Source organism: Rousettus aegyptiacus, unplaced genomic scaffold (genome assembly GCF_014176215.1).
Source record: "Rousettus aegyptiacus isolate mRouAeg1 unplaced genomic scaffold, mRouAeg1.p scaffold_m13_p_6, whole genome shotgun sequence".
In the NCBI taxonomy this organism is placed as follows: Eukaryota; Metazoa; Chordata; class Mammalia; order Chiroptera; family Pteropodidae; genus Rousettus; species Rousettus aegyptiacus.
Window position 1 is genome coordinate 34,245,877 of NW_023416309.1, and position 16,178 is coordinate 34,262,054.

Sequence of the window (16,178 nt, forward strand, 5' to 3'; positions counted from 1 at the left end):
TCCCATTTTCTATAATTTTAAATAATTTTTGTAAAAACGATACTGTAAAATTTTTCAAGTAACATGGAAAGTACAAATAAAAAAGTTAACAATTACTGTGTTCCCCATCATCAGTGACATTAACAAACAACGATGTTCGCCAAATGTTATTGATACAGAAAGGAAAGATGTCTTTGGTTGTCTATATAGTCATGAGCCACATAACAATAGTTGGTCATTGACAGACCACATATATAACAGTGGTTCCATGAAATTATAATGGAGCCAAAAGATTCCTATTGTCTAGCAATGTCATAGCCATCAACAACATTTATTTTTTTTAAATACTGATAGTTTTAATTTTACATAAAATTTCCAGAACAACTGTTACACAGTATAATAGGTATCTGCAATTAATAGGTTTGTGGTGATGCTGGTATAAATAAACCTGTTGTGCTTCGGTTGAATTAAAGTATAGTGCATATAGTTACAATAGTAGACTGTACCCTTTAAGTTTGTGTAAGTATATTCTGTTCACACAACAATGAATCACCTAATGCGTGTCTCATAATATCCCTGTAGTAAGCTGTGCATGACTATGTAATTTTTGTATCCCTCATAAAAGCTGAATGTCATTATATAGCTTAAGATACACTTTGGAACACTTTATAATCTAGCAGTGATTATCTTGTAGTATTTAGATAATCACTGCTACTTATATTTCTGCTATTCAGGGAAAGGAGATACCTATTTCTAATGGTGTTCTCAGTAGAGCAGTGTACTTTTACAGCAGTTGACACTGTGGGAGAGTAATCTGATGGTTTGTCTGGTGCAGTTCAAATTTATGGCAATGACGTATTTCAGGTGGTTTTTGTGAATAGGAAGATGAATTTCAAGCCTTCCTGTCTGACACACCAGGCAACTTTTCGATTCTACCCAAACCTAGCTTTCAGAGGTGCCTGAGAATTTTAGCTTTTAAGTTTTTTAGGGTATTTTCAGGTAGCTGCCTACTGGGTTTTTCTTTGAAGGCAGCATGTACAAGAAAGCAAAAACCTAATCTTTGTATTATCTACTTTCTGTCTTTTAAATTCTTATTGATATCTCTTATCTGATTCTATATTTACCCTTCGAGATTTAGATCTTTCTTGTCAATATTTTATAGAAGGCAAATGTTTTGCATTATAGTGACTGGGCAACTCGGTCTTGTTTTCCAGCCGTTCTCACTCAGTTTTCTCTGTTACAATACATATGAAAGAAACTACAATTGATGGAGAGGAGCTTGTTAAAATTGGAAAGTTGAACTTGGTAAGCATCTGCCTTAATACCACTGTTTTGTTCATTTAATTAACAAATAAAATTATATTTAAAGTGTACAACATAATGATTTGACACGACACGTGTGTCAGATCATTACTATATGAAATGATCACCACAATCAGATTAATTAGCATCCATCACCTCATAGTTACCTTTCTTTTGATGAGAGTGTTTAAGATCTACTGTCTTAGCAAATTTCAGTATAGTATTATTCATTATAGTCACCGTAGTGTATATTAGATCCCCAGAACTTATTCATGTTATCCCTGAAGGTTTGTCCCTTTGACCAGCGTCTCCCTATCTGCTCCTGGTAATCATCATTCTACTCTCTTTTCCTATAATTTTGGCTTTTCTTTTTCCTGATTTCACATATAAATGAGATTATACAGTATATGTCTTTTTGTCTTTCTTTGGCCTATTTTCACCTGGCATTATGTCCTCCAGATTCATCCATATTGTTGCAAATGCCAGAATTTCCTTCTTTCTCATGGTTGAATAATATTTCATTGTGTATGTATGCCACATCTTTATCTGTTTATTCATTAATAGACATTTAGGTTGTTTCTTATCCTGCTATTTTGAATAATGCAATGGACATGAGAGTGCAGCTATCTCTTTGAGATACTAATTTCATTCTCTTTGGATATATATCTAGAAGTAGAATTGCTGGATCATGTGGTAGTTCTATTGTTCTCGACCACCCCATAGAGCAGCCTGAAGTTTTGTACCTGTAGACAATATTTCTGTAGTTACTGAGTTATTAGTGTTGTAATAGGTTGTTAATTATAGAAAAATAATTTTACTGGCTATTTAACATATATAATATGAGAATGAAAGTCTTTGGGTCCAAATCCAATAGGCTGACATCTTATTTTTATTTTTAAAATTCGAGGTTGATCTTGCAGGAAGTGAAAACATTGGACGTTCTGGAGCAGTTGACAAGAGAGCTCGGGAAGCTGGAAATATCAATCAATCCCTGTTGACTTTGGGAAGGGTTATTACTGCTCTCGTAGAAAGAACACCTCATGTTCCTTACCGAGAGTCTAAACTAACCAGAATCCTCCAGGATTCTCTTGGGGGACGTACAAGAACATCTATAATTGCAACAATTTCTCCTGCATCTCTCAATCTTGAGGTAAGGCCTTAGAAAGGTATCTGCAATTGTAGTAGCTGTAATTCTTAGATATCACATTATTTTAAAAGTATTAATTGGCTTCTTTAATTCTATACTATAGTAAAAAGAATATGGACATTGCATATGGACACATACTGGAGGACACCTCTGAAAAAATGTCTTTCTCCTCCCTGGCAATGTCTTTAATCTTAATTAGCCAGTTATTTACTGTTTTTTTCCTGCACATTCTTCAAAGAAAATTGCTATGGTCATTAGCAGTGGATGGTTACATGACATATAGAGATTTAACTAGAAGTGGGTTAAGGGAATGCTAGTGTTATGGAGGCTTCTTAGGGAGCACCGAAGATGATGGGGTTGGGTATTTAAGAACAGGTGAGAAGACCAAGAGAAGCAACAAAGATGGCAAAATCTACTCTTATTTTATTGCAATCATCTACTTTAAATGGAGCTAGAAAAGCGTTATAAGGTCTCTAACTCCTGTCCTTTTTAAATTGAAATACAATTCACATATTGTAAAATTTACCCAATAAAGGTGTATAATTCAGTGATTTTACTGTATTCCGAGATTTGTCCAACTATCACCAAAATCTAAGGTTAGAGTATTTACATCACCCCAGAAAGAAACGCTATTACTTATGAGCAATCACTCCCGGTCTGCCCCCACTCCCAGCCCTTGTTCATTATTAATCTACCTTTTTAATCTATAGGTTTGTCTATTCTGGACATTTCATGTAAATGGAATCATACAATAAGTATTCTCTTGCGACTGGTTTCTTTCACTTAGTGTAATGCTTTCAATGTTCATCCATGTTGTAGCATGTATCAGTACTTCATTCCTTTTTGTAGATATTATCCATTATGTGGATAATAGGACATTTTATTCATCAGTCGATGGAATCACTGAGTTTTTACAGACTAGTATAAAGTAAAAAAATTATTAGATTTAATTTTTATAAAGTTAAAAGACCCTGAAAATTGAAGAGAAGGGAAAAAAGATAAGGATGTTTTGAATAATCTCATTTTTAAAGGTTGAGTATAGTAGTCTTAGTGGGTAGATTTTTAGATTACCCATAACCATAAATTACAGGTTATTATGTAGTATATTTTAGATAACAGATCTATGTTATTCTCATGATATCTTTAGTCATTTGCCTTTTCATCACAGGAAACTCTGAGTACATTGGAATATGCTCATAGAGCAAAGAACATAATGAATAAGCCTGAAGTTAACCAGAAACTAACCAAAAAGGCCCTTATTAAGGTAATTGTGAATTTTCGTGGAGTAATGTAATCTTGTTTGACAAATGTGAGAGTCAACATCCTCTCTAACACTTGTTATCTAACTGAAATAGATAATCGTTAAAAAATTTATTAAATCACCTGTGGTAAGGCTTTCCATCTAATGATTTAAAATACCTTATATGTTAAAATGTCTTATCTTTTTTTTTTTTTTTGAATTTTTGAAAGAGTTTATTTGAAACAAACTGATGACGTATGCCAGCAAGCAAGATTGAATTCAGATTCTTAAAATGTTTTTTCTAATGTTAATATTTTGACTTTAACAGCCTATCAAGTTGGCAAAATCTGTAAATATTTACATTTACAAATTTACTTATTTACTTACAACTTAAGGATATAACTCCCATAACATTCACCCATTGTAAGCCTACAATTCAGTGATTTTTAGTACCTTTATAGTGATGTACAACATCACCACAATCTAAATGTTTTCTATACATTTGTAATTGGATCTTAAGTCTTCATAATAGATTCAAGTTTTGTTTTATTTATTTTTGGCAAAGCTACTTTAGAGATGGTAGTATGTTCTCCCACCAGGAAGCACATTTCTGGCTCTTTTTTTTTTTTTTTATGAAGAGTTGATGATATTCAGTGTCTTGATCCATTAGTTCTTTAAGGTTTACAAAATGGTTATTTTCTGTTTCAATTGTTCTTTCTTAATTGATTGCCAGACTAGCTCTACAAAGAGGAACTTTCAGCTACCCAAAGGTATAATATTTAAGAAGAAAAGCAGGAAAAATACTCGATTCATTTCCTTTATTTGACAGATTTGAGAATGAGTTGGTTTCCTAGCTTTCTTAATGCCATTATAAGCTCACGGACTTATTCGTGTTAACCTAGTATAGTTATTATCCTCACTGATGTTCAAATTGTCCCACCTTTGGTCAGTGGTGACCTCCTCAGGTAGGTTCTTGAGTCTTTTTCACTAGCTTCCTTCTTATTTTATTTTGCTAGCTTCCTTCCTATTTTATTTGACAAGATGTTCCAGGTTCATCTTGAATTTTTCTTGCCCCATTCCTAGAGTCAGACACTTCTCTAAGGAATCCTGTTTCTTTTTAGTGTGAAATACTATTGGAGACCAACCTAGATACTGGAGGTTGTGTTTTTTCTTCAGAAGCCCATATTTTTAAAATGAGTACATTTAAAGATCTTTGAAAGCTGTTGAAAGATTTTGTCCTAAATAGATTAATGTTAAGTGAAAAGTATAATTATGGATTTATATCATACTTTTTTATGCTTTAAAAAACATAAAAGGGCTAACTTTATGTTTTATTTGTTGCATATTCTCCCCAAAACAAATGCTTAATTGACACAACATTCTTTTTGTGTAGGAATATACAGAAGAGATAGAGCGTCTGAAACGAGATCTTGCTGCAGCCCGTGAAAAAAATGGGGTGTACATTTCTGAAGAAAATTTTAGGTAAGCCCTTAGGTATGGAAGTTAATTTCCAAGAATAAGCATTTTCTAATAGCAGGTTATTTGAAGGAAGATGTACTTATCTGATAGACGGTAAATCTTTATATCTAGTTCCTCCTAGAAACACTTTTGTTTTGACATTAACAAGTAGTTATCAAACAGTTTTAAAATTTTTTTTATGTAACTTCACTTTTTAAATCATAGGTTCACAGGAAATTGCAAGAAGAGTGCAAAGAAGTCCCATGTATTTTTCACCCAGTTTCCCTGTTGGTGGCCTCTTATGTAACTGTAGTACAGCATCAAAACTGGGGAATTGACATTTGTACAATGTGTGTATAATTCTATGTCATTTTATCACATTTGTAGATTTACATAGTTTTAGAATTAAGATACAGAACTATCCTATCATTACAAAGCTCTCCCTCTTGCTACCTCTCTATAGTTATACTCACCTCCAGTGATCTCTAACCACTGGCAACTGCTAATTTGTTCACTTTTTAAAAAGGTGCAAAAGGATTATAACTTGAAAATTCCTGATTGCATTGATCCTTGAAGATATTAAAGAGGGTGAATTTAACATGGGCATTTTTTAAAATTAATAATGATAAAAAGAATTTAGAGCTAATGGGTAACAAAAACATGTTGTTATAATCTTTTCTCTTTTATAGCTCTTACATTATATGATCATTCTGATAGTATGTAAATCAGTGAATAAACTCATTTTTTTCCATGTTATTGTCACTTGTCATAATGTACTATATCCTTCTGATTGGTTCATATGCTAACTTTACAAATGCTCAAATTTATGAGTATCAAAGGTTATTGAACAATAATTCTCCTTTCATTCTTTCTGTATAATTTTAGTTTTGTTTGATTCTTTCATAGTCCAGGCCCAGTTGTCAAAAGCAGTTTTACAAAACTCATGTAAATTTTCACTTAATTCTTAAACTTGATATTGGTTTGTGTGAGTGTGCGTTTTTCTGGTTTTCAGATAGACTTCCTTACCATATACACTACAGTGTTTCATTATATTTTTCAATTGTTCGTTTTACAGGTGTTCATTTTCTATCACTTTTATACATTATTTTTTATTGAATAAACACTTTTTATATTTTGTTTGTTGTCTGAATGCTCTAGGTTGTTAGAATGCCCAACTTAAATTGTCTTAAAACACCAAGGTATAGAATAAAGTTCAAGGTTATTGAACCTAGTAACTCAAGGATTCAGTTTTGTCTCTTCTCTGCCTGTCCTTTTTGATGGCTTTCTCCTCGGGCTGGCTGTTAATCAAGGATGATGGTCAGCAGCAGAGCAGCTACATGCTTTCATTCAGGTCCATTTTAGATGAAAGGCTACCTGCCCTTTAATCATCAAAACTGGCCAGGGGAACATCACTTATTGGTAAGTTTAGGCCTGAGTTGTGTTCATATATGAACCAATAACTGGAAAAGGAGTTGAATTTCTTTGATGGTCTTGACCAGTCAGGCTTTTAGACCCTGGATGTGTGGGGATGGAGTTAGGAGCCTCCATACAGCTTGGCTACTGCACAGTCAGGGGAGAGTCATTCCCTAAAGGAAATCTGGATGCTGGAAATGGGTGCTTAGTAGGCAACCAATAAATATCTTCAAGTGATTTTGTCCGTTAATTTACTAACAGTATTTTCTGCTGTTAGTACTCAAATATTGGACATTGTGGACTAATTGTCTAATCTTCTATTGTTCATCTCTTTGATATATTTTTGGTTAAATAACTTTATTTTAGTTGGTAAATCCTATGATTAAAAAAAACAGTGTTTAATCTTAATAGGCCTTTAGGCATAATCTGAAACAAAGTTCTTTCTGAAAAAAATAGAGATGGATCACAAAAGCTACAGCCAACATTTAAAACAGGATAATGCTTTATTTACTCCAAGCTTAATAGATCTTTTAAAACTATATCATCTATGAGGTAATAATGTTGCATTACCTCTTGTACATGCAATGTAAGAAAAGCATTTCAAATATCCTATTCTACATGAAAGACCTATTTCTAATAAAGAACTAATATAGTTAAATGAAAGACTATTAGAGTTAACTCTTCTCTTACACATCACTTCTAGCTTTTCTTTTAATTAACTGTATCTCTAGCTGATAGTTTGAGGAAATTTGCATTCACAAAAGAATCTTTGTTATTTAAGCAGTATGGAATATAAAATTGTTGGTGGTTATGAAGGAACTAAAAGGTAGAAGAATACAAAAGACAGCGCTCACTTCTGAAATTTGCTGATGCTGTAGAAATCAGAGACTCATTACAGTGGACCAGAATTACCTGGTCCAAAATGACAATAGTGCTGAGGCTGAGGAACTGCTCTAGAGAATAATCCTTTGTTTGCCTGAGGATTTTTGTGGTGGTGTGATGATAGTGGCATGTGATTTGGGGTGTGTGTTTGGGTATGTATGCAGGCGGCGAGAGGTGTAATTGCTCTGTCTACATACTTTAATCCAGTTCTTCAGTTTTTAGCCCCTTATTTCATCCCTCACCCCTGTGATACCTGATGCCTTTAAGTCCCATGTCTTTCTTGGATTCTATGTATTCTGTTTATGCTATATATTCCTGATTATAGTACTTAGGTTGTATTCTCCCCACCTCTTACTTTATGTGTAATACTTAATTCTTTATATTCCTGTTATATTTGCTTCTCCAATTTTATATATACACGTTTTTTTCTCCCTCATAGATAGGAGTTCTCAATTTCAAGATGGAGATAAAAAGAAAAACAATTAACCATTGAAACAAGAGCAAAGAATACATTTGTTTTTCGCAATTTATATTTATTGCTTATCGACACCTAAGCATCATTATCATAATAGTGATAAATGGTAGAACTGATGTGTAACTGCCACAATTGTGTTAGAATAAATTTTATAGGAATTAGGAAAAAATACTAACTGTTAAACTCATATTAAACTTTATTTTAGAGCCATGAATGGAAAACTAACTGTTCAAGAAGAACAGATTGTAGAATTGATTGAAAAAATTGGTGCCATTGAAGAGGAGCTAAGTAGGGTAAGCATTCAAAACAATTTGAATGTTATATAAAAAGCAAATATTTGAAGAAAGTTTTCAAATGGGAAGGACCTGATATATTTTCTTTAGGGTTTTTTTTCTTGCTTATCTTTTTAGTAAAAGTAAGTTGTATCATAATTTTATTATTGTCAATCACGATGAAGCTGTCTGTGACACATTAATGCAACATTTATAAGAAATTAACTGAATTGTACAATTTTTATTGTTAAATAGTGTATTTTGAGCCTTTTTCATTAACATGTTTATCAGATCAGAGAATGTCAATTTTGGTAGAAAACAGATGTTAAATAACTAAGATATAAAGACCTGACCCTTCTGTGCCACCCTCACATTGGCAGTGTTGGAAAAATCTTAAAGAATTAACACTACTACACTAGACCTATTGATTGTTTTTAATTAATTTACAGGAAGAAACTAGAAGCCATGTAAAAGGTGCTAACCTACCTGGTACCTTACACCATGTTACAATTTTGCATGGAAATAATTTGGTTCTTCTAATATTGTATTATGAACTAGCCAGTTCAGCATTTTTAATTCTTAAAAAAAATGTTTAATGTGTTATATTTAGGTTACAGAATTGTTCATGGATAATAAAAATGAACTTGACCAGTGTAAATCTGACCTGCAAAATAAGACACAGGAGCTTAAAACCACTCAGAAACAGTTACAAGAAACTAAATTACAGCTTGTTAAAGAGGAATATATCACATCGGCTCTGGAAAGTACTGAGAAGAAACTTCATTATACTGCCAGCAAGGTTTGTCCTTTGTTTTGATTTGTAGTCTCATTGAAGAAATTAGAATAGGTGGAAGTAAATTACTTTGCTTTAGCATTAATTGTGAAATTCTGTTTATTCATTTCAAGTGACATTTCTGTCAATTTAAAAAATAATGTTATTTTACTATTTTATCTAAATTTTCCTCACTGGAGATGCTAACTTAAGAAAAAAAAACTATTCCTAAGTTTTTGACTTTAATATACTTTGTGGACATTTAAATAATGATATTGTGATGCTTTCCTCTGTGGTCATGATCGAAATTAATCAGTCATCAAGAATTTAGTACCTTTTAATGATGGAAGATGTTGAAAGTATTTAATTTTTTATTAAGCGTGCTTTTGAGGAAATAGTAACACATAATAGGAAAAAAAATTGTGAGGGAGTGTCATTAATATAATTGGCAAAAATCAGTTTTCCTTGCCTACATAGCTAGGGAGGGGATATAAACATTCTTGGAGTAAAATAGCATGAGTTTAAATCTTTCTTCTGATACAATGTATAAAACTTGCTAGTTCTTATTAGATGAAATCCTTATGTAGCACAGATATTTTCATTAGATAGCTTTTGTAATATTCGTCTTATCAACATTTATTTATAAAAATCAAATATAGTTGCTTAACACAGTTGAAGAAACTACAAAAGATGTATCTGGTCTCCATACCAAACTGGATCGGAAGAAGGCAATTGATCAGCACAATGCAGAAGCTCAGAATGTTTTTGGCCAGAACCTGAATAGTCTATTTGATAGTATGAAAGAATTAATTAAGGATGGCAGCTCAAAACAAAAGACCATGCTGGAAGTTCACAAGACCTTGTTTGGTAAGTTCAAGCACTTCTAATTCTAGCCTTTGTGTGTTTAGTGTGAGAATAATTTCAAGAGTGATGATTTACTCTCATGAAAATCTCAGGTGGCAGTGTCATTCGTTCCCTCCAGGGCACATGCAATCTGTTCAGGATAGGGATTTAATGCTTTTACCGACTTCAAATTACAACAAATCTTAGTTGTGGTTTTTTTCCTATTTTCTATAAAATAACTTATGTTTACTAAATAATAATTAAGTATATAAACTTTAGAAGTAGAAGGCTCTTTAACCCAGACCCTGTCTCTTTCTCCATAGATATTACTGTTAAATTTCTTGAATTTCCTTCTAAAAATTTTCTATGTATAAAAGTTCTGTATCTTTTTTTTTTTTTTTAAGAATGTGCATCTTGAATGTTTGCTGTATTGTCAGTATGTGTATGTATCATTTTTAACCATAACTGTTGTTGTTAATCTTCATTTAGGAAAAAACCTTGTTTGTTTATTATGAAAGTATTATCTTCATTATAGAAATTTGGGAAATGCAGAAATGTAAAAATTGTTTTAAATCCTCTAGAGTCTAGTCATTGTAAGCCAACCATTATAAATTTTGTTTTTTGATTTCTAGTTTCTCTTCTATAACCTCTTTTGCCTACTATAATACTGTGTATTTCAATTAGAGATTAATTTTAGAATATTCTGATTCTTAGTTTACTGTGAGTTATGGATCTGATACACCTACAGATATGTCTAGGGCTTACAGAATACTGTAGAACAAATATAATTTCTATTTAAAATATTTCCTTGCTTGTATTGAGCCAATTATGTTACGCTTCTTTGTTATGACAAGTTTCCACAACAATGCTATAATTTTGCCAACCTCTTTGAAATGGTGCTAACGGTATTTAAATATGTTTATGTTAAAGTTACATCTTTTTTATTTTGTTTTCTCAATATAGGTAACCTGCTGTCTTCCAGTGTTTCTGCATTAGAAACCATTACTACAACAGCACTGGGATCTCTCACATCTATTCCAGAAAATGTGTCTACACATGTTTCTCACATTTCTAATATGATATTAAAAGAACAGTCATTAGCAGAAGAAAGTAAAACTGTACTTCAGACATTGATTGTTAGTAAACTTTTTAAAGTATTTTTGAAGGGTTATTTTTTACATTTGCTAAGTCTTCAATTCAAAAACAATATTATTATTCTTTCATCTTAAGCTTTACTAGACACAGTGATAAATATCACTTTGAGAGAGTAGGTTTATATTTTTAAAAACAAGTCTCCATTCTTTTTCTCTCCCAGAAAGATTAATTGCCAAATGCATATAATCGGCCTTTGAAACTTTTCACATATGTGATATAACATTACGGGTGGGAGTTAGCCTTCTAATAACTAAAAAGGATTTAGTTTCAGATGAATTCAAGGGACCCATGACTTGCTGTTTGGCTCAGAGATTGGTAAATCATCCTTTCTGCAAGGGTCTTGGAATATTTCTGCTGATGTTTCATCCTTTCTGGATGACCAGAAAAGGACATTAAGTGGTTAATTTTAAAACTACAGTAACATAGAAAAATGTGCAAGAAAAAATAATATAGAATTCTAGAAACACATTGAATGGTTTGTGGGGTTAGATCTGTGTGATCAAGTCTTTCTTGGCTTTAACAGTAAGGCTCTTTTTCGTAGTTCTACAGAAGTCACTTATTTATTACCTCTTCCATACCTGATTTATGTATATTCTTTATTTTATAATTATATAATTTATCTAGGAAGCTTTTGGCCAGGTGACTTTGTTTTCTTCTTTGTTTAGCCTCTCTACCTCCCGTTTTGAGTTTAATAATATTTGTTGAACATTTTCCAAGTAGATACTATAAATGTTAGCTGATACTCTCCCTAGATTCAGTGCTTGTATAACTCTATTTGATAGATTTCTTCAATCATCTAGATTTGATAAAGTTAAAAGATACTCTGATTACTAACTTTTTGGAAATTGATTCATTCACTAAATGATAATCTGTATTTATTGATGTCTTCCTGCCAAGTTATATACCAAGTTAGAAGCATTGTTTGAGTCAGAGATGACTGCTGCTCCCACAGAATGAATTAAAATTAGTGTGATAGCTCCTTTGCAAATGAATACCAGTAGCCATTTCTTTTAAGTATTTACTATTAATTTCTGATATAGTTCTTCACACTTGCCCTAGCGAAAGGAGCTTGGGTCAGATTTTTTTTTTCCTTTTTATAAAAATTCTCAGCCTTCAGTACATTTCCAGCTTCCCATATACCTTGATAAGAGTCTTCACAAGTTCTTCTGATACAGTAGGATATAAGTTATGAGGTCTTCAAAGTTTAATATCTCCAGCCTAGAGCCTACTTTTGAAGGCTATTTGATCTTAGCCTTTTTGACTAGTAACTTAAATTTGTTTTTAATTTATTTTGTTAAAATGTAGTGGTAGGTTTTCAAATTTTTCCTTCATTTTTAATACTGATATCATACCAAATGACTCATTTTTTCCTCTTCTGACTTTTGTTGCATTTAACATTTAGGAATCTATTGTACACTAAGTGACCATTTAATTACTATAGGCAGGATTAAGTGACATATTAGAATATAAACTCTAATAACAAATAGCATCTAAAGAATAAAGAATAATACTTAAAATTTTGATATGCATGTATTTTGTTAACAGAGTATTTAGGATATTTAACTAGCCAGGTTTACGAAAGTGAAAATATTATTTTTAAAGATTTGTTTGTTTATTTTTAAAACCAGAATGTACTTAAGACCGACCTTCTAAGTTCTCTGGAAACAATTTTATCCCCCACTGTGGTGTCTATAGTGAAAATCAATAGTCAACTAAAGCATATTTTCAAGACTTCATTGACAGTGGCTAATAAGGTAACAGATATTTTGTTATTATCTCAAAATCAAACTGTTGTTTAAGAAAAAAGCTATCTGTGGCCATACCTGGAGATCTATGTACATGCAAAACTCATGGGGTATGAGAAGGAATCTGGAGGATGCTCTCAGCCACTGATGTAGTCAGAAGACTCATGGCTAAGAAAAATCAGAGGGAATGATCAAGATGAATATTTTAAGTTTACAGAGTAACATATAGCATGCTATCATAGGGTGTGTGAGGAATATACACATATAAATGTATATACTCATGCATGCATATATGCCTAAATATGCATACAATGTCTCTGGAAGTGTTTAAAAATGTAGCAATCATCTTAGGTGGGAGTGTTACTGGGATCCGAGGGGAGGGGCTAGAGAGAAGTGACTTTACATCATACTGTTTCTACCTTTTATATGTTGCACGTATTCAAAAAATGAAAGCAAACAATTTTTTTTTAATTAAAAAAATCAAATTTTTTTGTTTAAAGATAGAAGATCAGAAAAAGGAAATGGATGGTTTTCTTGGTACACTGTGTAACAATCTACATGAACTACAGGAAAATACGATTTCTTCCTTGGCCGAATCACAGAAGCTGTGTGAAAACTTAACTGAAGAACTGAAGACAATAAAGAAAATCCATTCACAGGTATCTTATTTAGGTGGTTTGGGAAGTGTAAAAAGAAAGTTTTATGATCTTTAACTCAATCATCTCTGTATACAATCTGAATGCTATATAACTAATTTAGAAACCTGAAAATACCATGTCCCTGTTGCTTACAACAGTAATCAATGTAAAATAATTGAGAATACTTTTCTTGATCAGTTAATATTTGAGGCTTTGCTACACGTAGAAACCTATGCTGAAGCACAGTAAGACAAACAAGATAGTACTTTCTTCACAGCAAAATGTACAGTGACACTGGAAAAATATTCTTTTGGGAGTACAATTAGAAGAAAGTGGTTATAGCATTGTAAATGAACATTTATCTACATTTTAACTTGATAAATTGTTTTTTTCTAGGGTAACATGGATAGTTACTCTCATAAACTATGCCCATTTCTGTCTCATTGATGTCAGACATTTAAATTGTAAATTAATATAATTCTTAATTTTTATTGATTGATTATAAATGTAACTCATGACTATCTTCCACAGTATATGAGCCTTTAAACCAAAACTAAACCTTCAAACCAAGAAAGTCATAATCTATAAATATCAGAACTATGAAAAAGAACTGGTGTTCTTAAGGCCTTAGTAATGAATGTCTAAAGTTTTATTAAGTGAGGCTATTACTACATGACAGAACTCTCTAGTCAGTAAAACTATTGACATAATTTAGTTGGTAGTAAATGATTCTTTTGGGGAGTAAAGTAAGGGAAAGGGAACTTGTATCTATGTCACCAAAAATGAGAAGGGGAACACATCCAAGATTTTTAGGTAAGAATTAAAGCAACTTTAAAATAAGGTTATTTATTTTCCTGATATGCATGAAACTTATTAATTGAGCAACTCACGTGTTTATTCTTCCCACCATTATAGGTACAGGTTTTATTACTAGCCCAGTTTTCTAATGAGGAAACTGAGGCCTCACAAACATCTAACGGTATTTAGATCATCATATATTAGTGGTGGTGATAATACTGCCTGGAAGGCAACCATTTTTGAGGGGCTTTCCTGTATATATTTCTAGAATATATTCTTGCAATTGGAAATAGCAGCAATTTCTCAAACTTCTGCATAGGGTATTTATTTTAAACCTGTCTAGAAATTTTTAGGTATATATTCGAAGGTAGATGAACTTTTTATAAGTTAGCTATTTTGAAATGTTTAAAATTGGTGATCAATTGCTTAAAAACAAAACACCTATGATCTGAAAGTATTTTAGAATGTATGGTTTGATTTTTCTGGCTTTAAGGAAGCAAGTTTACTAAGTGAACTATTTCTTAGATTTTCTAGAACTTGGGGTTAGCACTAACAAAACAATTATGTCAAACTCTGAATACCTGTTTACACGCAGATCTAATTATACCTGCATTTCCCTCTACTCTGAGACTACTAAAAATACAGACTTTATTGATAATTAAAGTGTTAGCTATGTATTGTGAGCTGATATTTCAAAGAAGTTGCCCAAGTAATGGACTGAACAGTCTAAGGATGCTGGGTGCATTTTCAGCACTTCCTTGGTCTTTAGCTTCTTCATTTTGCAGTGTAAGTCCCTAGTATGTGTATGCCTGTAAGAGCTTGTTTATAAAGATGACAAATATAAGCAAAGGTTAAACTCTATTTATATTTTATTAATATGATCCAACTAGATTCTATAAAATGTTTCTGCTCCAGTAATTGATAATGATTTGGGGCTGCTTGACCCATGAGATTATCAGCATTACTTTTCCTTTCTGGTAGTATTATCAGTTAAGAAATTCATTGTATATCTCTGTCAAAGTGGTCCTCAAACACAATGAGACATTTTGGTATGTTTGGTGAGTTTAGAGGTATGCTGAAAGTAATTTGTTAAAATAACAAACCTGCTAATTATTTACTTTTAAAAAAATCCCCATTATATTATTTTTTTAATATCATCTCTCCTGCTTCCTTCTATGGGGGAGAGGTGGAGCTAAAGATCTCTTATTAGCTATTTGTATAATTCTCACTTATTCATGTCAATATAGAAAGAAATGTTCAAGTGTCATAATTTCAATCTCTTCCTCTCTTCACACCTTTCTTACAGGAACTTTGCCAGTTAATCAATCTTTGGGGAGAGAGATTCTGTGCTTTGGAGGAAAAGTGTGAAAACATCCAGAAACCACTTAATAGTGTCCAAGAAAATACAGAGCAGTAAGCTGTTTTTAAATTCTATTTAAATTTTCACTGCCTGAAATTTTTTTCAGAATAAAAAGCTTCAAATAGTATAAAAACAATCAACCCAATTTCTCATTTAACATTTTATTATGTTTGCTTTATCATTCTCATTCTTTCTCCCTCTCCCCCTCCAATATTCTGCATTAGCTATGAATAAGTTATAGCTGTAATGCCCACTTTCCCCTAAATACTTCAGTGTATACTGAAAGCAAGTCTCTTATATAACCATAGTGCAATTATTTTAAATCAGAAGATTACTATTGATAACTTCTATTACCTAATATACATACCTAATTCAAATTTTGCCAATTGTCTCACTAATGTTCTTTATAGGAAAAGAAAAAGATTTTCTCTTGGTCCAAGACTTAATCCACGATCACATATTACATTTGTCATGCCTTGAGTCTCGTTTCATCTGGAACAGTATTTGTCTTTCATGACCTTTCCTTTTTTTCAAGAGTATAGAATATTTAGAACAGTGTCTCAAGTTGTAGTCGGCCTTCATGATTAGTTGCAGTTGTCAAGAGTACCATAAAAGTGATGTGTTCTCAATGAATCTCAGGTATTAAGAGGAACATGATGTTTGTTTCATAATTGGTGATTTTTTAACTTTGATAACTTG

General features: G+C 32.0%; 1 protein-coding gene across 1 annotated transcript in view; it reads left to right on the forward strand.

Moving 5' to 3' along the window:
* The window catches only part of KIF11 (kinesin family member 11), a 37,482-nt gene that overhangs the window by 9,081 nt on the left and 12,223 nt on the right, over window positions 1–16,178 (forward strand). Inside the window, exons 7-17 of the mRNA XM_016151298.2 lie at window positions 1,194–1,284; window positions 2,189–2,431; window positions 3,597–3,692; window positions 5,062–5,150; window positions 8,102–8,189; window positions 8,779–8,967; window positions 9,600–9,807; window positions 10,747–10,919; window positions 12,567–12,692; window positions 13,184–13,342; window positions 15,426–15,532. Of these exons, the coding sequence (XP_016006784.2) occupies window positions 1,194–1,284; window positions 2,189–2,431; window positions 3,597–3,692; window positions 5,062–5,150; window positions 8,102–8,189; window positions 8,779–8,967; window positions 9,600–9,807; window positions 10,747–10,919; window positions 12,567–12,692; window positions 13,184–13,342; window positions 15,426–15,532 (1,569 nt within the window). The remainder of the gene's footprint in view (window positions 1–1,193; window positions 1,285–2,188; window positions 2,432–3,596; window positions 3,693–5,061; window positions 5,151–8,101; window positions 8,190–8,778; window positions 8,968–9,599; window positions 9,808–10,746; window positions 10,920–12,566; window positions 12,693–13,183; window positions 13,343–15,425; window positions 15,533–16,178) is intronic.